Raw genomic sequence first — 24967 nt, forward strand, 5'->3', positions numbered from 1 at the left:
CCCTCCACCAGGATGACCTGAAAGCTTGGATCACCAACATCACCACTAGCATCTCGGAGCACGAGCAGATCGCCAAATGGGGCCAGCCTCACCCTACTACCTCATCCACGGACGAGGGCACGCGGCGCGACGGCAGCAAAGCCGACAACAAATCAGAGCGCGGCGGAGAGCGCTCGGACCGGGGCGAGCGCGCCGAGAAGGCGGAGAAACCGGAGCGTTCGGAGAGGTCGGACAAGGGGGAGAAGTCGGAAAACAAGCGGTCCGAAAAATCCAGCAAGAAGAAATGAGAATTGCGCGTTTGTTGTGTTTTGGGGTGCGTTGGAGGGGGCAGGAGGGGAGGGAGGGGTTAGGGACTGAGGTGAACAGTGTAACACTCTGGAGCGTCCCTCTATGCTCTCCCACATCCCCCCCCCGATCTCAGTTGATTTGGTGTGAAGGGACAAAGGACGACAAAGATCTGGTGAAGGGATGGAACGGACGAGGAGCGGGAGTCTGTCTGAGCCCCTTTGACCCTCCTCTCTCTCTCTCTTCCTCGACTTCTCTGCTGCTCTGTGGAGGCCAGACCTGCTGCCCCCCGGTGGAGAAACAGGAGCATGGCAGGACGCACAGCCTTCTGGTCAGGCGTGTGAAGGGAAGGGTGGTTTTCGCTGGTAGATTGAAAAACGTAGCTCATAATGTTTCATGTTTCTTTTTTTGTATGAGATGAGCTGTATCTGTATGTATCTCCTGTCTGTCCGCCTATCTTAACGTCCAGTCGTACAGTATATTCCCAGATGAAAGAAATAAGCCAAAATGTTTTTAACTGACTGGCCTCTTGTTTTTGGAGAGAGACAAAAGTTTGTTCTCATTTTTTTTTCTTTTTATATTTCTGCTCGTTCACCCTCCAATCTAGACCACACATCTGGACTGAAGTCTATTTCACTTCCTGGATCTCATCTGTTTTTCTTCTGCAAAATGGTGTCATCGACCAGCCCCTCCTCTCCGGATCTGGGTTGACCAACACCGAGCCGCCATGGTGTTCTGGGAGGAGGAGAGAAGGAGGAGAGTGGATCATCATCCTGTCGGGCTGGTCCTGCATCTACAACCATCCCCTGCCAGGCTTCCACCTCCTCCAGACCTCCAAGCCCTGGAGCCCCTGGAGCCCCGGGCCAGAGCCCCAGCTCCATAGAGACATGGCAGGCTTCATACCTCCAAACACCAGGCCTCCTCCTTCCTCCTTCCTGCCCGCTGATTGTCTCCGCTCACCCGTGGGACATTCTCTCTTGTCAGATCACATCAGCCACATTGCTTTTTATAAACCGTCGAAGGTGGTAGATAAACGTGTGTCTGCCTGTGTTAGTCCTGTGCGCGTGTGCGTGCGTGTGCGTCCTGCTGCTCTCCCAGGGTATCCATAGCTCAGGTTCTGTCTGTTGTCATGCGCGCTCCTCAGATCCCCCCTCAGTCTTCCACGCATGGCTGGTATGCTCACTCATGCCACGCTCTTACACACACCCAATCACAGGAGGGCACAGCCTCGGTCGTGACCCCCAGGGTCAGAGTTCAGGGGTCACACAGAGGTCACTGTCGATCGACGGATGTAAAAGAAAAAAAAAGTGTTTTGTCAGGATAAATGAATGAATTGCTGTGTAGATGAGGCGTGGAGTTGCATGTCTTGCTTGGAGAATCATTTATCCTGAGGGCTCACACCCTAGAGGTATTCTATGTTGAGATGAGTGTTTTCTTTTCCGCGAGTACATATTTATTTGTTCCTTTCCATGCTTCATACAGTACTCCACATGGATCTGTCTGTCTGTCTGTCTGTCATAGCGTCACAAAGCCATAAATGGTGTCAGGAAGTTCCACATGCTAATGAGAGAACCCTGTCATTCTAAAAGCTCTGTATGTAACTGAGATAGATGTGAGGGGGGTTTCTGTGAAGGGACAGTACAGTTAAGGTGTCATCAAATGCGTTCAATTTGAGTAGCTTTTTCTACCTTGTTTTTTTAAGAACACATTTTATGCATCTATATATATATATAAATATATATAATAGGCGTGAATGCCAAATTAATGCAATTCATTATTACGCATGTTGGACACAAGGATGGACAGAGGCTATTTTTGAATGAACATACATAACTATCACATGTAATGTGGCATATATCGTCCAGTATACAAGACACTGCACACGGTCGATTGGGCTACTGTTGGAGACCACTGAGACAACAGAACAAGGGTCCTGAATTAAAGGGTGTATAAACCACACGCTTCATAGCGTGTAATACAACACTGTGCAGTGGTGAATACTATCAATAAACTAATCCCCTGTCTTCAAGATAGGGGCCCCACTGTGTAGTAAACTCACCACTACCCGTGTAAGGACCTGACTGCTCACGGCTAGGACATCTAAGTCCCAACAACAAACTAATGCTCAATAAAGAATGATCTGGTTTCAAATGGATGTATGTAATTCTTTAGTTATTGAATCGAGATGATGGTTGATGATTTTTTGAGTTTTGCTTTTGGCGGTCTGTGGTTTTTCGGGCGTTCTGCTCCTTCTCACAGGGTCGACTCAGGCGAGCTGTCTGCTCCAAAGACCTGTCGCCATGGTAGCATCACTCACCAATATAACGTTCATATCTTCAACATGAATCTATTATGTCTCCTGGTCTTCTGTCACCCATGTTGCACTCACAGCCATATCGATATCACTCTGAACAGTCTGCAGTTTGAGGTTTTACAGAGTGGAAAGACTTGTGAGGGATGTGAATACTGAGACTTTATGCAACTTTTCCTTTGCACTAAGAGGCTCCCTGTGCCCCCGGGCTGGGGTGGAGGAACAGTGGTGCTTCAGGGTCTCAGAGGGAGTTCTATTCATGTCCACAGGTCAATAAAGCGGTCAGTGATGTATCCATGAACCTGACACACAGAGGTGGGTTTGTCCATGTTGTGGCCCCAATCAAAGCTCACTTTAGGGGCCCCTCCTTCACTACCTGTCATGAGCATTTTAGCGACACGGCATAACTGGAGCAGTGGGAGTTCTTTTTCATGCAGTGGCTGTTTCTAACGTCATAGTCCCTCGTCTTGCCTGACACGCTGAGTTCTGTGTTGCATGCAGAACGGTCCTCCTCATCACACCATCTTAGACGCCATCGAGACTGGAGGAGCTGGTTAACTGTTTACTGTTAGCCGTAACTTTACCTGTCTGTGGTTAAATTATACCCCTGAATCAAAATCCTCCATAAATGTGTGTTGACTCATTTTGTCCCTTATAGCCACCATTTCTTCCCAATAGTTTTGATTAAAGGATCATCAACGTTTTTCCACGCTGGACATTGTTGTCATTTGTGAAGGTATTGTCTATATAATCCTGCCCTGTCTCTGTGTTTTAGATCAGAAATCAGATTATAATCTGAGTGGATAGACCAAACACCAGCCAGGTGTTATCAATACATAGAAAGCACAATTTTATATCCTAATGTACTGTGCAGCTTTAAATTCATAGTGACACTTGTAAGGAATCACTGAAATCACAATGCTGATGCAGATGGTGTACACCATACAAGATAAAGTTAACTATCAAGCAGTCATAATGCTTTAGCCATGTCATCACAATAGATGTTATGGGCATCACCTGAAGTTAAAGTTTCCCATGACAATTTAAGTAAAGTAACGCAACATTGACAAGCCAGAGACTAACAGACACATATTACTGTGAATTGTCCTTAATTTGAGAGAATCATGTCATTGCTATTTCCATCCAGGATGTCTGACTGATCAGTAGGTCACATGTCAGTGACTGACACCTCTCATTGGTTCCCCAGCACTTTGACCCCTGACCCCAGAGCACCACTGTTTTTACTGGACCACAGTCTGTTCTACAGCTTGATGATCTGTACAAAATGTAATTGCTTAAAGTATTTTCTGTAAAGATTTTAAAAAGAAAATAAGTTCTTTTTTCTGATGTTATACTGGGAAACCCTCCTCTTTTTTTGGTTTTCAACAAACTTTATTAACTATTTTGTTTGGGAATGGGAGGGGTGGTTATTAATTTGTACAGACTGGATGAAACTGGCCGCATCACCACATCAGGTCAAAGAAGTTGCATGAATGACTTAGTCTCTAATATGATACTGCAGTGCATGTCTCATAGTCTCATCGCTCCACTACACGATCACTGTACAATACTGGGGTGCACAGTCCGAACAAGGAGAAAGGTGAATGAATGACTAATAATGTATGAACCAGATCCAACTCTAAAAAACATTGAGTCTGTACAGTCGTTTGATTGAATTGATAAATACAAATTGTGATATTGAAAAAAAGAAATGTGTGGTTGATTGTCTCTGCATGTGAGAATCACATATTTAATTAGGTCTACTTTAAAAACGAATTTCTAGTAGATGTTGGATGTAAATTGTTCATACATAGGTCAAAGGTCAATTTAAGACCTGGACGTAACCCTAAACAGGGGTGATCTAACTGTAATTTAGCTGTTTAGCCTCTCTAGAAAGGGAGGGTAGGCTTTCCTTTGTATATGTGCCAGTGCCAAATTTCCTGTATTTTCATTGCTATTTCCTTACACTTCCTTACAACTCCATTCCTATATTTTCAGTGTGCTGATGCTTTGAGAAAGTCGAAAGCAGAACACTTAAACCAGATTTAAGACGTCTAGATCCAATCATTATTTTTTCGTTAAAAAAACCTGCCATACGCTAACAAAACAGCAGGTGGCACTGTGGACTAGGAAATAGATAGTTGTCTACATCCACACAGCAGAATAAAAAAAATGCTGGTTCAGGAAGTTGCATCCATCGCCAGCTAGCTAAACCACATTTTTGGGTGATGGATTAAACTTCTAAATATGCAGCGCGTGGGTTAAAAACTAACAACTTAAGCCACAGCTCAAAACATGGCTAATATGGCGAGAACCGGGGATATTATTCATTTAAACGTTGGAGGAAAAAGGTGACCGTAAAGAATGTTTGTGCCATTAGCCAGCTAGCTTGTTAGCTTCGCCCAGTATTTCATTATTTGGATGCCGTCAGTTTAGGCAGTGTGTAGCTAGTCTAGCTTTACTACCGTGATATCAACTTGCTAGCTTTCGTTTTAGTGTTAATTGTTTGAATCCTAGCGACATGATTGTAGCTACTGTTGCTTGTAATAGCTGGCTAGGCGTTCAGAAAAAAACACATCCGTTCATCTCACGATAGTTTGTGTTTTCCAGGTTCAGCACCTCGAGGCAAACTCTGACATGGGTCCCAGACTCCTTCTTTTCCAGGTCGGTGTGTCTCTAACACTTCCGATGTGTGCGTACGTTGAACACTAACTAGATGTCTAACTTTACGGGACTTAACAAAACTGTTCTTGTCAATTACAGCCTTCTGAGTGGGCGAATCTCAAGTCTGAGGGATGAGACTGGAGCTGTGAGTTTGATAGTCACTCAAAGATGATTGTGTGTCTGAGTCTGGAATGTAAAGTAGTAACAATATTAATACTAGTATTCCCCTTGGGGATTAATAATGTGTTCTATCTATCCATCTCTCCTCTCACCTGGTCTACCTGCAGATCTTTATTGACAGAGACCCGTCTCTCTTTGCCCCCATCCTCAACTTCCTGCGGACCAAAGAACTCCACCCACGGTCCATTAACGTGCACCTGCTCATGCACGAGGCGGAGTTCTATGGCATCGCCCCCTTGGGTACGGAAGTGTGTCCCTAGGGCAGTGTTACTGTGTGGTGGTCCTTAGGGTGAAATAACAGAGCCGTTGAACGGTCTTCACCAAAATTCAATCAAATTTCATTTGTGTAGCCCTTTTCACAAGCAGTGGCACAGAAGACTTCACACACACCGACAGAACGTCACTTACCAACCAACCGCGTGATGGCATCTAACTGTGCTGTTCCTCTCTGTGTTCTAGTGCGTAAGCTGCAGCTCTGTGATGAGCTGGATAGATCCTCCTGTGGGAACGTGTTATTCAACGGCTACCTCCCTCCACCAGGTGGGGCTGTCCACTGCACTACACCTCACCGTGATCACTGTTACCCTCCGTCAGGTCGTCTCCAGTCTGCTAAACTTAGGGTGGTCCATGAGTCAGTGAATTAAGTCCAAATTCCTTAGTGTTGGGCTTAGCTCAGTGACAGAGCATGTGACTGGAGATGAATCCCAGTTTCAAATCCACCCCCACTCCACCAGTACCGTCACTTTGGATACAAAAATGTCCTGAAATAAAAATATAAGTGACTAAAATGTAAGTTTTGGCGTGACAATGAATATCCCAAAATGTCAATTTTGGGGTGAAAACAAATATCACCAAAATTCCGTTTTTGGATGAAAACGATCCTACCCTAAAACGCACGTTGTCGTCCGAGAAATGAACATCCCTGACGTGTGCGTCACGGCGTGTGCGTCCTCCTCACGTCCTGTCGCTGTGTGCCAGTGTACCCAGCCAAGCGGCGGAACCGCCACAGCGTGGCAGGACCCCAGTACATGGGGGGCCGGGCGGAGCGGGCGCCGGTTCGCCGCAGCAACACCATGCCACCCAACCTGGGCAACGCTGGCATGCTGGGGAGGACGTCCATGGAGGAGAGGATCTGCGGAAGTAAGAGAGCACCGCTCACACTGCCCGTCTGAGGGGGGGATGATGTCATGTTTTTAGATTGTTCATCTAGTTGGACTTGTTGGACAAGTATAAATGGCTTAACTAGTAAAAAATAATTCAAGTAAACAATACATTATTTTAAGAAGTCTTATCAAGTGAAGTTTCCTTACTCCTCTGGCAGCCAAATGTACGTTTCTAGCATAAGAAAGCACATAGCTAATATTTTTGCGCTTAAATTGGGATGGGCAGTGAAGTGTGTTCTTCTGGTCCTTGATTACTGTACTTGTGGTTTCCTCTCCTCCCAGACCAGGTGGCAGATCCAGGCATGGTGAGGATCATCTGTGGCCACCACAACTGGATCGCTGTGGCCTACGCCCAGTTTGTCGTTTGCTACAGGTAATGAAACCCAATGGGTGGCTCCCTATTGATAGTGAATACTCTTTGTAGCTACTTAACAGGACTTGGTGGGATTTATATTAAGGATGATGTGTAGTAGGGGGGACGTAAGGTGATTTGTACCAGGAGGATGTACACTAAGGTGATGTTTAGTATGCTTGATGGTCCCTTCCTCTCCCCCCAGAGTGAAGGAGTCGACAGGCTGGCAGCAGGTGTTCACCAGCCCCCGGCTGGACTGGGTGATTGATAGGGTGGCCCTCAACGCCAAGGTGATGGGTGGTTCCCTTGGAGACAATGACAAGATGGTGGCGGTTGCCTCGGGAACTGAAATCATCCTCTGGACCATCTGCCCCGATGGCAATGGCAACGAGATTGGTGAGGCAGCAAGCTGTGTGTGTGATTGGCCGACTATCTAATTGGTTACTTGTAACGAGCAAGTAAAGGGTGACAATTCTTGTAGTGTATGATTGAATTGAATAGTCGAGAAGGAGGATGGAGCGGGCAGCTGTAGTAACCGGGGGGCTGTTACCCTCCTGTCCTCTAGGCGTGTTCAGTCTCAACGTTCCAGTGGAAGCTCTCTTCTTCGTTGGTAACCAGCTGATCGCCACCAGCCACACAGGGAAGGTGGGCGTGTGGAATGCCGTCACCAAGCACTGGCAGGTATTGACAGACTTCTTGTTTTTGTTGCGAAAACGTACTAAAGGTCTTCTAGATTCCATATGACATTTTGAATCATTTATGCACTAGTTTGTAGGACATCATCCATTTTTGTCTGTTTTTTTAGAACCAGGATGTGGTTCCCATCAACAGCTATGACACAGCCGGCTCCTTCCTCATCCTGGGCTGCAACAATGGATCCATTTACTACATAGGTACGAGAGGACCAATCACAGTGTTTAACACTGGGCTCGTCTCAATGAACGCTGCTCTGACAGGACAGAGCAGTAAGATGCTGTTGGCTTCTTCAGTCATTGCTGACTCATTCTCCCTTGTCTCTTTTTATTTACCCAGATGTCCAGAAGTTTCCATTAAGGATGAAGGACAATGACTTGCTGGTGACTGAGCTGTACAGAGACCCGACGGAAGACGCCATCACTGCCCTCAGTGTCTACCTCACACCCAAAACAAGTATGGCCGCTCTGTTGACTAACAACATCCTGGTTATGTTTCTGTGTACGCTTCAGTCAGTTTTAGTGGTGTGGGTTTCAGTGAGTTTTGTGGTGTGGGTTTCAGTGAGTTTTGTGGTGTGGGTTTCAGTGAGTTTTGTGGTGTGGGTTTCAGTGAGTTTTGTGGTGTGGGTTTCAGTGAGTTTTGTGGTGTGGGTTTCAGTGAGTTCTGTGGTGTGGGTTTCAGTGAGTTCTGTGGTGTGGGTTTCAGTGAGTTCTGTGGTGTGGGTTTCATTGAGTTCTGTGGTGTGGGTTTCAATCAGGTTCTGGTGGTGTGTGCGTGTGTGTTATGGGTTTCTGGGGTGTAAATTTGCATGCTACTAACCAACCGCCAGCTTGACTAGAAGGGTGTTTGGTTGGGTTAGCTTGGGGGCAGAGCGCTGTGCACAATCACTGCTCCACAAATCACCTCACAGTCTAGCCACTGAGTGACCCTTTTAAAGAGAAACTACACAACCTCAATTTCAGCAATCATTTTATTTCTGTTTTTGCAAAGATTCGTGCAGATTTCCGCACCAAGTTGTCCATCAGTATATAAAATATAAACAAAACAACGACAAAAAAATAGGTTTTTGTGGTCAGTTTCTCTGTAAAGCTCAGCAGACCCCCCCCCCCCTCCAGAGGACCCCTCTGTCAGGCTGTGACGGAGTGCTGGTTAGGTGTAAACTCCCCAGCATGCATTGCGGCTAAAGTGTTTAAATCTGGGGTTGAAGTCCCGCCTGGTCATGTGTGGTCAGGCGACAGTGGGAACTGGATCGAGATCGCCTACGGGACCAGTTCTGGGACGGTGCGTGTGATCGTGCAGCACCCGGAGACCGTGGGGTCTGGACCGCAGCTCTTCCAGACCTTTTCCGTCCACCGCAGCCCCGTCACCAAGATCATGCTGTCGGAGAAACACCTGATCTCAGGTGAGCTTCAGGAGAAACACTTCAGAAACACCTCACCTCCGGTTAATCAAAAACACCTCATCCTAGGTCCGGTTGATCAGAAACGCCTCATCCTAGGTCCGGTTGATCAGAAACACCTCATCCTAGGTCCGGTTAATCAGAAACGCCTCATCCTAGGTCAGGTTAATCAGAAACATGATGTAAATGTCGATCTGCATGTGTCGTTGTGTTTCAGTGTGTGCGGACAACAACCATGTGCGCACCTGGACCGTGACCCGTTTCCGGGGCATGATCTCCACGCAGCCTGGCTCCACCCCTCTGACCTCCTTCAAGATCCTGGCGCTGGAGGACATTGACGAGCACGGGGGCTGCAGCGCCGGCACGGAGATAGGTAGGGACGCCACCTGGAGGGGACAGGTCAAGGGTCACATGGGAGGGGTAGAGCATCTGACTGCAGGTCCATAGGTTACAGGCTCAAATTCCCCCCCTGTTCTTCTTTTTGGATACAACTATCCAATTAATGAATACACTATATGTTATATGGGTGGTCATTATATAGAGAGCTCTTTAAATACCTGAAAACTATAAATAATTATAATAAATGTAATGATACATATCCTATCAAAACTTTCTGTTCGATACATGTGCCACATACCAACAGTCCAAAAGTTGAGATCACAAAGGGAGTTACCTGTAGTAAATGCCTGTGGCATATGCTATGTGTTTAAATGTCAGTGTGTGTGTGTGTGTGTGTGTGTGTGTGCGCCCGCACTCTCTCCCCAGGTCCCTACGGAGAGAGAGATGACCAGCAGGTGTTTATCCAGAGGGTCGTCCCAGACACAGACAAGCTCTATGTTCGACTCTCCTCCAACGGCAAGAGGTACCACTGTCTTTCTGCTGGTCTGTCTGTCTGCCCCTGCCTGTCTCTCTGCCTCTCTCTTCCTCCATCTGTCTTTCTCCCTCAGTCGGTCTGTCTTCATTCCAAATCACAGTATCAATCCACATAGTCTCTCTGACCTGTCTCTCTGACCTGTCTCTCTGCGCCCCCCCCCCCCCCCCCCCCTCTGGCAGAGTGTGTGAGGTGCGCTCGGTGGACGGAACCTCCATCACAGCTTTCATGGTCCACGAGTGCGAGGGCTCCAGCCGCATCGGCTCGCGTCCACGGCGATACCTCTTCAGTGGCCATGGCAACGGCAGCATCCAGATGTGGGACTTGACGACGGCGATGGAGATTGCTGGGAAGGTGGACATCAGAGGTAAGACTAGCTAGAATAACTGACTAGTACACCGACTAGTACACTAATATAACTATCTGTTACACTACTAATAAAAAGCGGTCGGACAACAATACAATGATAGATGTCGCTGGGAAGCAAGACATCAGAAGCTTGACATTATAGCTGGACTAGTAGAGCACCACAGTTAGGACATAGAACTAGTATGGTACTAACTACACACATTATAGTTAGAACATATACTAGTATGGTACTAACTAGTACAACACCAGAGTGAGTACTGTAGTAGTTGATGGACAGAGAAGCTGGCTGGATGAGAGAGGCAGGGGGGGAACGAGACTTCATGTTCCTGTCAGGACTGGATATGGAGAATTCTGATTGGATGGATATTTTTCTGATTTCTGATTGGTTCTTCCCCAGCACTGGGCGGACCAACGGAGGAGGAGCTGCTGGAGTTGTTGGACCAATGTGATCTGGCCTTGACCCGCACGCCTGACATGAGCCCCGCCCCTTCTCTTACCCACTCCCATGCCTCCACGCCCCGGGCCTCCACTTGCAGGTGAACACACCAGGACTGTAATAATCATTTGAATTTGAATATTGGGGGGGGACACATCCCCCCCCCCAAATCTGGTCAAAGTGTCCCCCCCAATATATTGATATAAAAATATAAATGTGCTACGACAGGCAATCACGCACGCTGTCCGAAATTATCATAAACAAATGTAATCATATTCATAACTAAACGTAAAAAGTTCTCAAGCTCCCCAGCAGATTTCGTCCCCCCCCAATGTTGACTCCATGGCTATGGCCTTGGAACACTGAAAAATGCTGAAACACACCCTCTCTCTCTCTCTCTCTCTCTCTCTCTCTCTCTCTCTCTCTCTCTCTCTCTCTCTCTCTCTCTCTCTCTCTCTCTCTCTCTCTCTCTCTCTCTCTCTCTCTCTCTCTCTCTCTCTCTCTCTCACACACATTCTTAAACAATACATCAACCTATAGATTTATTGCTTAACAACTGTAGCTTTTCGCCTCCTTTAGTTACAGTCTTTGTTTTTATTTGTAATCTTATTTTCTCCTCTCTCTCGCTCTCTCTCTCTCGCTCTCTCTCTCGCGCTCTCTCTCTCGCTCTCTTTTCCCCCCACCACCCCCTCTCCTCAGCCTCCAGTCCCAGCTGAGCGAGAGCTACAGAGGGGATCGAGGAGGAGGTCGGGGTATGTGTTCTGGTCCCTTCTCCGGCAGCCTCCCCCGCCCAGCTCCCCCGGTGCCCCTCAGCAAGCCCCGGGACGGGGTCCTGGGGGCTCTGGGGGCCCTGGGTCTGCAGCCCCACCACCTGGGCCTCAGCCAGGCCTCCCTCACCAGCGGCAACGGCAGCCCCCGGCCCCCCCGCATGGCCCCCCAGGACAGAGAGCGGGAGGCTGGCGCTATGGGGTCTCTGCGCAGGGGCAGCTTTGTGGAGCGCTGTCAGGAGCTGGCCAAGGGCACGGAGGTGGGGGGGGGGGCCCGGGGGCGAGGGGGCCCGGCGCAGCCTGGCGGGGTTCCCTGATCTGGAGGCCCGACGGGGGCTGAGGACCCCCTTCTCCTCCGGCCCCCCCTCCTCCGCCTCTCCCCGTTCACCCTCCCCGTCATCACCGTCATCGACTCCGGCATCCTCGTTTCCGTTGCAGCAAAGTCGACCCTCCGCCTCCTCGCCAAGCCACGCCCCCACGGGCCTCAGTCCAATCCGCTCCCAGACCCCAGTTTCCCCTCGCAGAATTGAGTCTCCGCCCATTGAGGAAGCCCTGCCCCCTTCCGAGGTTTCAGCCAGTCCGGAGAGCCCGCCCTCCGAACCCCCGACCAGCCCAAAACCACCCATGAATGAAACTAGCTTCTGATTGGTTGCTGTCACAATAACCAACGCTGTGACTAGGATGTGTGGGTGTGGAGTGGGCGTCGGTGTTAATGGTGTCACATGACTAATATACTTCCTGTTTGGAATGCTGTTCTGCTTCAAGACATAACTGTGACGTCAATCCACTGCTTCCTGTAGGGCTGAGTCTAAGCTGGTGAAAGCTTATGATATGACATATTTATAGATAACAGGTGGTAAGTAAGTATTACAGATGGTCAGTATAACTGCCCGGGCCTCTTAAACACTCAGCAAATATCAATTATTTAAGCCAGAAGTCAGGTGGAAAAACTGTTTTTGTAGTAGGATTTTGATATCCTCCTCTCTCCCTTTCTCCTCTGCTGTCTGTGGACGTTTTGTGTCGGCTCTGCACCTTCTAGTATTCCCCAAACCTGCACACACACTCTGACTGGTAGGAGAGGGAGTGTTAGGTGGTGGACACCAGCAAGCTGTAGCTTCTGTTTGGAGAGTACAGACGTTTCAGATCAATGTGTTTCACATTGAAAGTCTTCCTTCAGATAGGGCACATCCATTTCTTGTTCTTAAAAAATATATATATATATATTATTCTTTTTAACCTGAGCTTAGTTGAAACTAGGCAGAGTGTGTGGTAGAAAGGGTGAAGTTCGTCTGATTATTCTTGAATCAACGTAAACACCAACATTTGTCTATGCATTCTCTGTTGAAGCCTGAAGTCTTAGCGAAGTGAAAGCATCACCAGAACGTTCTTGGAAGGGTTGTTGCTAACCGAAAGAATGTAAGTATCGAAAGTGAAAATGACCCGAGTGCCTTCTTAATTATGAATGATGGTCTACACTGCCAAAAACCCGTGGGTGTGTGAGACTCAAGAACCACTGTATCCTGTCATGTGTTTATTTTGTCTAAGTGACTAGTGTTTGACCTAAGTGACTCGTGTTTGACCTAAGTGACTCGTGTTTGACCTAAGTGACTAGTGTTTGACCTAAGACAAGCGTTGTGTTCCCCTGACCTGAGAAGGTCAAGTTTAGATAGGGTTCAGATGAGGTCGCATCAACCAACACTCATGTTCCATCACCTGTATATCAACGTTATCATTTGATGTTTTACGTTATTACTGTCCGTTCGTCCCTGGGTGGGGGTTGTTCTACTACAATGGAGGGCAGCTTCCTCCACTATCACTAAGAGCTTTAGCAGCAGTGTTAATAGTATTCAGCCTGTGAGGAGACGTAGGTTTCTCTGGAGCTGTTTGGGTGTTTCCCTACCGGTCCTGTCACTGGCCAAACAGGCACTGTTCATATCACCCTCGTGCCCTGAAGACCTTTCTCCAGTGTGTTCTGAATATGCTCCAATGATGTACTTGAGAAATAAAAATGCATATTCTGTGTTCCATAATGTTAAAAGAATATTGGTTTTATGTTCTGAACTGGCTGTGAAGATTACACGGACGAATGTTTTGGATATTGTGCTCTTTGAAATGGACTGTAGAGTGAATCAGAGTTCAAGGACATTGAGTGGCTTCTTGGATGTCATGCTTTGGAGTGCAGCGTTTGGTATTATCTCATCAACACTGTCACGTGTAACTTTTTATGACTACTTTTATAACTGGGTTACTTCTAATAATAATAATAATAAAGAATACAAAAGTATCAACTAATGTTGCTGTTGTGTATTGTCATTGGAGAAAAAAAAAGTTATCTGAAAATAATTTTAATTTCAAGATGTACAAACTATTATGAAAGCTGTTCAAATCTTTGTACAACATTGATGTAATAAATATTTAAACATTCAATTGATAAATAAATATACACAGATAATCAAAATGGCATCTTGCTCTAGGGAATGGCATGGCATCACAGCTTTGTAAGGCAGGTTCTGTTAGTCCTGGGTGTGTGACATGCGGAGCGTTAAACTGATATAGACCAGTGGGCTTCAACCCTGGTCCTCAGGGCCCACTGTCCTGTATGTTCTCGATGTTTCAACCCACCACTAACGACCCATTCATTTGAATCAGGTATGTTGGAGCAGGGAGGGAAACGTCAAACATGGAAGACAGAGGGCCCTAAGCACCAGGGTGAAGACAGACTAAACATCTCTATGGTTTCCTACTGAACTGTCACTGCTAGCTGGATGCAGTGAGGCCAACTAACATGTTTGATGTAGACCTATAATAATGTGCGATAACTAACGATAACTAAGCACAGTACACAGAGCGATATGCAGCACTGTGTAATAATAGTGCTGTTACTGTAACCATGGATATTACTATTTTTGTACATACTGGATTAACGTGTTTATGACATGATAAAAAGACCTACCCATTTCACACTGTCAAATCGAGACCATGCCATATAACAAAGACAACATAGGCCGACACGAAATCCTTGTTCAGACAGCAGTGTACGTCTTATAAAAATACAATTTATACAAACCTACAGTACGTTATTAATTCTATCATGAAAAAAATAAAAGATGTCTCCCATTTCAACCTCAGTTCTTGATCCTCATTGGTGGGCTATGTCTTCGGTGCGGACGATACGGTCGTACGTCATGAGACCAGAAAACGAAGCCTGCCGCAGGTTGAACTCCAGGGCAGATCGTTAGCTGCGATGGCCAGTGAATCAGAACAATCGAGAACAGCAGTGTCGTTGCAAACTCCTGTGTCGCTCCGTTTAACCTCGTCTGTTGTACGTTCAGCCTCTGTACTATCGTTTGCTGGGGCGTTATTATGGGATGGATTCAAACTGTGTATCGATGTCACCACCACCTAGGCACGGTTCTGTTCTGTTATGAGTCTCTCACTTTAAAGTTCCAGTGATTTGCTATGATTATCAGTTGTAAGTGCTAACGTAGAATGGAAAAATAAAATTGAAATAGAACCATCTACACCAACACTAAATGTACAACCATTCAATAACTCCTTGAGACTAATGAGAGTATTTCTGACAGAGTGTAGAGTACAGATATGTGACCCAGAGAATAATTGAACCATGTTCACAGTCAGCAAGGTTGCTCATCGAACATGGGCATCGAACCACCTCTGATACAACTGGATGGGGCGCTGGATATGAAGGTGGGTGTGTGTGTGTGTGTTGGTGTGTGTATGAGTCAACCGGTGTCTGTGTGTACGAGACACATGGTGTTCTTCAGATCTTGGCGTCCAGCATCTCCAACAGCAGTTTGTGCATGGGCACGCGTCCCGCCAGGTGGAGGCGACAGAAGGCATGGACGGCCGCCTGGGCGGTCTGGCGGAGCAGGGGGAGGGTCATCAGCAGACGCCCCGCCCGGTGGATCTCCGCCGGCCAATGGGAGGCCTCGTAGTCCTGCAGAGCCTCGTGGAGGTTGTCCTGGAAACGCTGCACCGCCTCGGCACTCTCCAGACTCTCTGCATCTGAGAAGAGGGAGGGGGGGGGGGGGGTCATTTAGCGGTTACCCAAAACTTTATACAAATAATAACTTGAGATAAATACAAAGGGAGCAATGGAGAGCGAGATTTAGGGGGGTTCAGAGGGAGAGACAGAGAAAGGGAGAGAGAAACAGAAAAAGGGAGGAGAGTGAGAGAACGATGTACATAGGAGGGGTGAAAGAGGGAGGGAAAGGAAGAGGCAGAAAGGTAGACAAGGTCAAAGGGTGGGGGGGTATGGAGAAGGGCAACTGGAGCCTCTGGGTGTTTGGTCAGGGTCTACTCGAGTGTTAACACCCCTCCCACACACACACACAAACACACACACACACAGCCCTTGGGTTTACAGTATTGCCTATTATCTCCCAATTCTCTGGCCCGTTTGACCCCCCTTTCAGGTTTAATGGACTGGGCTGTTTGCTCTGCTGACAGGAGGACCCCCAACTAACTAACACCCCCCCCCTCCTTGGGGGTGTTTATGCCCCTAACCCACTGTGTCTTTCTAATCTAGACACTAATGGATCTATACGAAGGCCTGTGTTAATTGGTGAGCACAGGGGGAGGGCGGGGGTGGTGGTGGACGGGAGGGGGGGAGGTGGGGGGCTGGTGGGTTGGAGAGAGGCTGGGGATGCATGTATTGATTGAGTGCAGAGGAGGCCTCTGTTCTCCCCACTAGGGTATTGATCAGCTTCCGCGAGCTCTGGGAGGGGAGGGGGGGGGGGGGGGGAGATGGGGGGGGGGGGGGTGAGTGGGGTCCCAGAGACCCTGGAGGAAAGTGATGCCAATGACATACCCCCAGGGAGACAGACTGTCTACGGCTGGAAGTGTTCATTCAGACTCATATTGTTCTGTGTGTGTGTGATTAGCGTGTGTGTCCATCCATGTGTGGTACCTGAATTAGCCAGAGCCATAGCCCTCAGAGTGACTGCCTCTTCCTGGGTGAGGTTCATCTGTTGGTACTTGGTGGTGAGGTGTCGCAGGGCGCTGTACAGGTCCGCTAGCCCCGCCCTCCGACACTGCTCTGCACCCAGCCGCAGGTTAGCCGCAAACACAATCTCTTCCCCGTCTCCGCCACTCCCGTTGTTGCTTAGTGACCGCCACACCACAGCCAGCACCAGAGCTTCCATCCAACCGCTCTGCAGCAGCGCCATCTGGTCCACCAATGACAGACTAGAAAAACCTGAGGGGGCGGGACAATCAGGAGTCATGCAAGGATCATCGGGGTGAAAAGGTTAAATGGGGGTTAAATGAGAAACCAATCAGCAAAAAGCGGTTACCTGGGATGTGCTTGGCCCAGCCAATCATGACCAAAAGTTCCCTGTTCAGGAGGTCACACAGGGTCAGAAGGGTCTTTAGGTCACTGTCATTGGTTGAGTTGTCCGGCATGGCACACAGGGGGGCGGGCTCTGTCAGCAGTAGCTGGGAGACTACTTTGTTTCCTAGGAGACAACAAATGACATTAATTATTTTTGGGAGAAAAAAAATACTCCAAGTTTGCGGCAAATATGGTATTTTGTGTGTGCGCTTGTGTGCTTATGTAAGTGTGTACGTGTGTGTGTGATGGAGAATGCGTATGTGTGTAAGGTGTGATGTACTCACTGTTAGATTTCATTGGGTGTGTATAAGGAGCTTTCATGTAGATAGTCAGGCCTGAATCCACTCGTCTCTTATACTTCTGTCTCCCACCTCTGACACGGTCCATACGAACACCTGCACACACACGCACACGCACACACAGTCAGTAAGTCACTCTCTCATTGTCAGCATGTTCAGACCTGCTCTTCTTAACAAACCAAGCATTCATTTGACAGTGAAAGAGAGTGAATGTGACCTTTATGAAGAAATTACAACATGTTTGTAATTTCAACCTTTGCTGCCAACATATGGCAGCAAAGGTTGTAGTTAACAACTTGCCAGTATCTTTAGGGCAGACGGTGGAACAAGGTGTAATGAGTCTTATTAATACATTTAACTTTTCGTATTAGATTTTAATCTGTTTTATTCACATTATTCAATTACTTTGAATGTTCTGTCCATCATTTTTTTTTATATGTGTTTGTATATGCTTATGTATGCATGTGTGCATATGTATCTCAACATGTATCTCTGAAAGTGCCAATAAAGGACATTAAATTGAAAAGAGAAAGAGACAGAAAGAGAGACAGTGAGATAGAGAAACAGAGAGAGAGAGCGAGAGACAGAGATAATGACAGAGAAAGAAAGAGGAAGAGGAAACTCAAGAGAGAGGCGGAGAGGGAGACCATCCTCGTTTACTCACCTTCCTTCATCATTCCAGCACGTAGACATTTCTGGAAGCGACATGCCTGACATGACTTCCTGCGGCGCTTGGTGATCTCACATTCATTCATCACCGGGCAGCTGTACTCGATGTTACCTGGCAACACAGGAAACACACGCCAAGGTTACATGCGCCAGCCCCGCAACGCAACAGTCCCACTATCATGGACACGGTGAGGAGCAACACTAAGAAGAACCACACTTAGTTCATCTGAACAAGTGACGACACTCTGATGAACTCAACTCCCTCTGAGGGCTCAGGCTGGCTGATTCACACATCTGGATTAGACACACATCTTATTAGAGTTCATTAAGGTGGGGGCCCTGTTGAGGGAGGGAGGGAGGGGCAGGATCCTGTCTGTGCCTTCCCAGACATTGACCACTTCAAGACTGGCACCTTGAGCTTTCACACAGCAATCCATAGCAACCCCAGGACCAGCCTCAGCCCCAGCCCCAAGACCAGCCTCAGCCCCAGCCCCAAGACCAGCCCCAGCCCCAAGACCAACCTCAGCCCCAGCCCCAGGACCAGCCTCAGCCCCAGACCCAAGACCAGCCTCAGCCCCAGCCCCAAGACCAGCCTCAGCCCCAGTTCAATCTAACACTCTATTGATTAGCTTGGCCACACTCAGACTAAGCATTAAACAATTTAGGTCTCACAAGACAATAAGGTTTTAATAGAGTATTGACGAGACGCTGGAGACAGACCCGTCTCTGCCCAGACAGAGGCCCAGGCTCTGGGTGGGAGAGGGAGTGTGGTGCGGGGTAAAGACCCTGGATCAATGATTTGTTTGATCCCTGTAGTGGACAAGAGGCTAAAGGGGGATCAGTCGTTGATTGCCAGGACACTCCAACCGCTCAAACCCTCATCCTCATCATCATCCTCCTCATCATCACCAGCCACAGGATCTCAGCTATGGCTGCTGCCTTTGAAAAACTCAAGAGGAGCTTAGTTTAAAATTGTCATATGGTGCAGTAAGCTCTTTCCATCATCTTTCTGGCATTGCTGCACCAAAGGCAGCCCCATCCCCAGACACAGTGTCTATTTGAGACTTCTGGATAAAACTTGAAATAGTTGCGAGACATTAAACATGCAAATTAATGTCAAAAGCGTTTAGGATTAAACAAATACTGATAACAGATCACTAAGCTATGAACAGCTGAACTTTGAGGCCAAATTTCAAAGTCTTACTCACATATGAATTAGACAAAAAGATCAATATGCTGTGTCTTTTGTCAGTCAGCTAAGAAGATACATCAATAAGTAAGCTTCCATAAAGACCAGAGTAAGTGTATGAACATTGTTTTCCCTAATTAAAACCTCAAAGTCTATAAACCAATATGAAGCACATTTTGTCTTCACACAGAAATCAATCTCATACCACAATCTAGCTGAGAACTATTGGAAATCTCTTTGGTGATCAGCCGCGTTTGCTAGACTCCGAATAATAGATTATTGATCAATTATATCAATTAGGCCTACAATATTCTGCAATTTGGCGGTGGCCTACATTCATCACATATGGACACATACACTATGAAGGCAAGCCAAATATCACCAATTAGCCTACACTTCTACAGGTTGACTTCGTGGGTAAACTTTATTTTGTTGTTGTTTTTTTTAAATCTTTACCTTGAATTGTCCTTTTGAAGAACGCTTTACATGCCTCGCAGGACGCAACACCATAGTGGTAGCCGGATGCGAAGTCTCCACAAACCAAGCAGAGCCGCTTAGGTCCGGTACCGAGCGACGACAAGTAGTCGCATTTGAGAATGGAGTCAACGTGTGCCGAGAGCGTCAAACTCTGCTCGGAACTGAAGTGTGATGCGGTGTCCGGTGCCGCGCCGACACCGCAGCCGCTGCTGCTGGATCTGGGAGATTCGGGGTCAAGCGAGCGTCCCTGGGAGAAAAGACTGTATCCGCTGGTGTCCGAGCCGGGGCTGAACGGTGTGGTACTGTCCAGAGCGAATGCCGGGCTTGATGGATCCGTTTTGATTCCCGGTTCGTCCGGCGACGGAGCGTCATCCATGCTGGAGGGTTCCAACAAACTGCGAAGACATTAGTTTTACTTAACGTAAGTCATGATGTGATAGAATACTATTAATAGTCTAGACTCAGTTGTAAAGTCGGAAGAATCACAATAACTTTTCTTTTAGCATACTAATACATTAAAAAAAAGAAGCAAATAACCTTGAAATCAGTTTTTACATGGGGTGAGTAACCTAAGGATGACGATATATAGGCCCTAGTAAAAATGTTATTGACTGTATAAATAGATAAAATGGCTTTGGTATAGTATAGCCTACCGAAACCTGAACATCTTGTTTTCCTTACCTGTGCTGATGAAGAAAGTGGAAGTTTTCATTCAAACACAAATCTTTTAGATCCATGCTCCAGAACGATTTGAATGACTCAACAGTAAACTAGAAACGTATTTCCTTGGAGCAGAAGGCCTAAAACCTTTCCCCTTCTCACAGACCCGGTATGAGGGAAAATAGATGGAGAGATAGAGAGGTGGAGGGAGGAGAGTGAGATAAGAGTGTGTTAGCTGACAGGTTTATTTATCTGACTGTGGGTTATTAGCAAGAGGCGGGGCTTATGACAGGGAAACCAATCAATCTTGACTGAGAGGGAAAGCCTTTGTTGATGGGCTGTCTCTCATGTGATGTGACCATGACTGGATGTAAATAATTATAGAATTATTTCAAAACACTATACATTCATTCATTTTGCACTTTCTCATTTTACACTTAACTCCTGTTAAGAAATCTTTAGACTTTAACTAGGAAGTTTAGATTAAGTTATTGTGGCGACATGATTAAACAACTTTCTGATGAGAAGTTGGGTACATTTCACTCATTTGATATACTACAAGTTTGCATAATGTACCTATTCTGTCCTTATCATTTTGAAACAGTCCACACCCCTCCTCCTCTCTTGTCCCCCCCCCCTCCCAGTTTCTGCAGTGGCCTGGTTGGGGGAGAGGGGGTGTTTGGTGTAAACAGAGTCATACAGTATAGTCAGTGAAACCAGAGGACCTACAAGAAAACACTCATGCACAACACTCCTCTCTGCTTCCAGGACTGTGTTGTACCTGACAACAGTCTCATTGTACTCTCACAACCAGCATGGCCGTGTCACCCATCAACAAACAGATTGGTGGAGCTACAGCTGTTGTCTCCACACACTACTTAAAGGTAATTTGTGTGTGTGTGTGAGTGAGTGTAGTGTGCATATGGTGAGGTTGGGCCAGGTTAGGGTGGCACAGAGAAAAAGTGAGAGGCTGGCTGGATTTAGAGATAGAAGAGAGAAGGGGACGGATTTAGAGAGAGAACAAAGAGAGGGAGGGAGAGGAAAGACTGAGAGACTCAGAGCATTGCCAGTCATTAGGTCAGGTACGTAAGCAAATGCAGGCTTACCTGAGTAGGAGGGATGGTGGGGGAGGGAGGGAGTTGGAGGTGTGTGATGTTAGGGTGGCGGAGGGGGTGAGGAAGGGCGGGGGTGCTGAGGCAGCAGGTACATTACAGGATGTGACACACTAGCCAGAGAGAGGCCACACGCACTCACTCCAATCTCCCCATCTTGTTTCATAAGAGGGGGAGCCAGGTAGTCAGCTGGGAGACCTACAGACCTACATCCTGGCCCTCCAGAGGAACGTTCCCTCCCTGACTCAGGTGATGCTCCTTATCCTCGCATGTGGAGCTCCAACATCACCTGCTCTATTAGCAGCGGTGTGAGTCCTTACTGGCCTGAATTACCATCACTTGGATTAGGAGAACAAAGTTCTATTGATTTGCAGAAGTTATATTGTTCTTTTGCAGTATGGTTTATAACTAACTCTTTTACTGTTCTGTCGTAATGTACAAAAAAAGGCAATATTATTATCTTGAATGGAGATATGTTTTGTGTTAAAGGGGAATGCCATTTTATGTCTTTCAGTAAGATTATTATGTCGAGATCATTTTCTTGTTAAACTGCTCAGTGATTTGGTTTTCATATAAACAGTGGCACAGTTCTGTCAGTTTAATGCCACAGTTATTTTCTTAGATAAGGTTTATTAGTCAAACGCTTATGTAATGTAAAATGTAAACATTTAGAAGCTTTTCATCTGGGTTTCAGGAGGATATTCTGAAGGCAGTGCAGGCAGGAATAGCCTAACGTGACTCAAATCAAGTGTACCTAAAGTCTTCAAAGAAAACTTCCTCCCAGCTGTGACCAACCCCTGATGTTAGATTTGGCTGGTTAGATTAAGGGCGGGTGTTGGCCTAGTTCTAGGCCAGTTAGGAAGGTGATGGGTGGGATTAGTGTCTAGGCCAGCTCCTGACAGGACTCAACCCTCTTCAACCCTAATCCCAGAAACACCACATCAGCAACATGCAACATGCAACCCCAAAACAAACATCCCCACCAGGATGCACACACACACTAAAAGACCTTCAACATGTACAAACATCCACATTTGGACACACACAACACACTCAAATACCAGAAACATATTCAAACCAACATCCACATTAGGACACACACACACTCACACACACACACACACACACACACGCACACACACACACACGCACACACACACACACACACACACACACACACACACACACACACACACACACACACACACAGTGCTGAGCAGATCCTGTTCACCTGAGGTCATTGGGGCCAGTAGGTGAATGATTGACACCTGTTCCAGGAGAGAGGGGGGGGGGTGGATGAATGTTACTTGGGACCCTCAGTAACTAGAAGGCTTGACGACACTGCGGTGTGTCCCCCCGCCCATCCTCTCCAGCTGCTTACTGTAAAGGAGTCATTAGCAGGAGATGCTGGACTGTTCCTCGACTGCACACCATGTGAGGTGATCTTACAACAGAAGCCAGAAATAGAGCAGGATAGTGGAAAACATGACCAGCCTTGTTGACACATAAACAGGCAGAAAAACAAGAAACGTAGATAGATAGATAAAGAGGGAGAGAAGGGGGGGGGGAGAGACAAAGAGAAAGAAAGAGACAAAGAGTGGGAAAGAGAGAGAGAGAGAGTACACCAGATGAATCTGATATTCCGCTATCTCCTGCAATCCGCCACAATGGGCTGAGAACGAAGTGAAGCTGTTTAATCAGCTTAGTGGTGTGAGTGGAGGATTGGCCTATAAAAGGGCTTAGCAGTGGAGCCTTATAAACACTCTGAGCTTTAGGACAGCCAGGTAGAGGATGAGTTAGATCCAGGACAGGGAGCATGTGAGTGGGGAAGGCTTAGCCAAGATGACTGGACTAACACAGATATTCTAAAGATGCTAAGCTAATGCTAGCACCGGCTAAGCTAGTTCTGAGTCATTTCTGAGGCAATTCTAAACTAACTGTAGTTGCACAAGTATGCAACATTGTTAGTGGTCAAAATATGAACAGGATTTCATAAATAAATAACACAAATGACAGAGCAGGCCTACAGGAAGTTGTACTAGGTGCCTAGAAATAACACAAAGATAACTCTGATAAGAATGTGTGCAAATATATTTTCCAATGTTTTTTTTCCTCCATGAACAACAGATAAAAATCACTGAGAGAAATAACGAAAAAAATGAACAAATGCTGATACTAAATTGAAACATTGACACTACATTGTGATCTAAAACAACAGCTACATCTTTAGACAAATACAGTGCATAGTGTTATACATACATACAAGGTCCTGTACACATTTAGGTGCTGAGAAAGAGAAAAGGCTGTCTGTTCCAGCATGTAAACTAGGTCAGAAAGTAAAGTATCAACAATGACAGGGAATATTCTACTTGCTGAAACAGATGTCATTCGTTAAAAAAGTGTTTAGTCGAAAGTAGATAATTCTGTACATAGGTCACCAAACAACAACATTAGAAACTGTGAATACAAAGGGAACCATTTTACATTTAGTTCAAAAGTACATTCAGTCCTATTCAAAGCTTCATCCAAACTGGTGACATAGGTCACAAAAAGCAACAAACAGACCAGTCGGTGATTCACAGCATCCTTTCTGCAAATCACATTTCATATTTCCATAATAGAGTAAGTTAACAAACCATAAATTACTAAAGATTTGGACTAAGGATCAATAAAAAACACGAGTGTGTCTTCAAGATCCACTAAAAGGCAGAGATGCAGGAAGGAAGACACGCAAAAACAAACAGAGCAGTTGGCTTCAGTGTTAGGATCCTGCTTGGTGTTCTAACCCTAACCCTAACCCTGCGTGTTAACACCACCTTTACTCAGTGTAGGTTCTAACCACACCTCCTAGACAACCATATCTGGACAGCAGGAAACGAAACAGCCACCAAATCTGGGCCCTGTCCTGGGTCAGAGGTCTGTGTCTTACCTTGACTTCTGGAGACAAACTGCAAAGGCAAAATTGGTTTATAAAAAGGCAAATATACACGGCTTACAAAGAAAAAAACACAAAACAAATGTCAGCATAGAAGATACCGGAATTTCTATAAGCTATTTAGGATTGTGTTCTTGTTGTGCTTCTTATTGGGTGTGTTGACATTAAAACACAACCATACTGAGTTTAGTGTAACTGTATTTCCATAATGACTTCCATGACTCCTGCCTGTCAGTTTGCATCTCTATGTAACGATCAGACCAGCAGGGTCTCGTTTGGTGTCTGCCATGGCCTGGAGTGACCAGCAGAGGGAGCTGACGACACGAGGCAATTCAGTCACTGTAGAAAGAGGCTGAGTCTCAATTGTTTTTAGAGGCCTCCTCTCCTCCTCTCCTCAAGGTAAGGAGGTCCAGTACAGCGTCCAAATAATAGGTGCAGGTAGAAGTAAAGTGAGGAAACCGTCGACTATTGAGACACACCCTTCATCCTCAACCTAGTAATATTAATCAAAACTGAACACGGCCATGTTTTGACTAGCCTTGGCAATGCTAGGTTTAACTGGACCAAAACAGGGAATGGTAGGCCAAATGATGTTAGGATGATGAGACTAAAAGTAGATAGTCTGAGTTAGGCTGCCACACAGTGGTTGGGCCTGCGGGACATGATGTGGCCTCGGCGACAGACACAGCGGAAGGATCCCTCTGTGTTCACACAGCGTGCGTTCACACACACAGGCCCTGTCTGCTGCGACTCACACTCGTTTATGTCTGGAAGGATGGAGGG

General features: G+C 46.7%; 3 protein-coding genes across 6 annotated transcripts in view; 2 read left to right on the forward strand and 1 right to left on the reverse strand.

The window, feature by feature from the left end:
- The window catches only part of LOC134028871 (spectrin beta chain, non-erythrocytic 4-like), a 61769-nt gene extending 57484 nt beyond the window's left edge, over window positions 1-4285 (forward strand). For all 4 annotated transcript variants that reach the window (XM_062472751.1, XM_062472750.1, XM_062472752.1 and 1 more), the window contains one exon: window positions 12-4285. In XM_062472751.1, coding sequence (XP_062328735.1) covers window positions 12-287 — 276 coding nt within the window. In that variant the 3' untranslated portion in view covers window positions 288-4285. The remainder of the gene's footprint in view (window positions 1-11) is intronic.
- A 463-nt stretch (window positions 4286-4748) lies between these two features.
- Window positions 4749-13030, forward strand: shkbp1 (SH3KBP1 binding protein 1). The gene is given in 18 exon segments (XM_062472502.1): window positions 4749-4947; window positions 5207-5260; window positions 5360-5405; window positions 5548-5680; window positions 5900-5980; window positions 6419-6580; window positions 6886-6976; window positions 7161-7351; window positions 7521-7636; window positions 7761-7848; window positions 7988-8104; window positions 8880-9050; window positions 9265-9420; window positions 9813-9909; window positions 10101-10285; window positions 10685-10823; window positions 11423-11749; window positions 11751-13030. Coding segments are annotated over 18 exon segments (2595 nt in total). The 5' UTR covers window positions 4749-4891; the 3' UTR covers window positions 12136-13030.
- A 1963-nt stretch (window positions 13031-14993) lies between these two features.
- esrrd (estrogen-related receptor delta) lies at window positions 14994-20370 on the reverse strand. Its single transcript, XM_062472503.1, has 7 exons — window positions 20159-20370; window positions 19457-19872; window positions 17807-17923; window positions 17128-17238; window positions 16806-16967; window positions 16421-16708; window positions 14994-15516 (listed from the first exon to the last, which is right to left on the reverse strand). The coding sequence occupies exons 1-7, from the start codon at window positions 20212-20214 to the stop codon at window positions 15272-15274; spliced, it is 1395 nt and encodes a 464-aa protein (XP_062328487.1). The 5' UTR covers window positions 20215-20370; the 3' UTR covers window positions 14994-15271.
- Window positions 20371-24967: the final 4597 nt, after the last annotated feature.

The sequence above is a fragment of the Osmerus eperlanus genome, chromosome 11 (assembly GCF_963692335.1).
Source record: "Osmerus eperlanus chromosome 11, fOsmEpe2.1, whole genome shotgun sequence".
Taxonomy (NCBI): Eukaryota; Metazoa; Chordata; class Actinopteri; order Osmeriformes; family Osmeridae; genus Osmerus; species Osmerus eperlanus.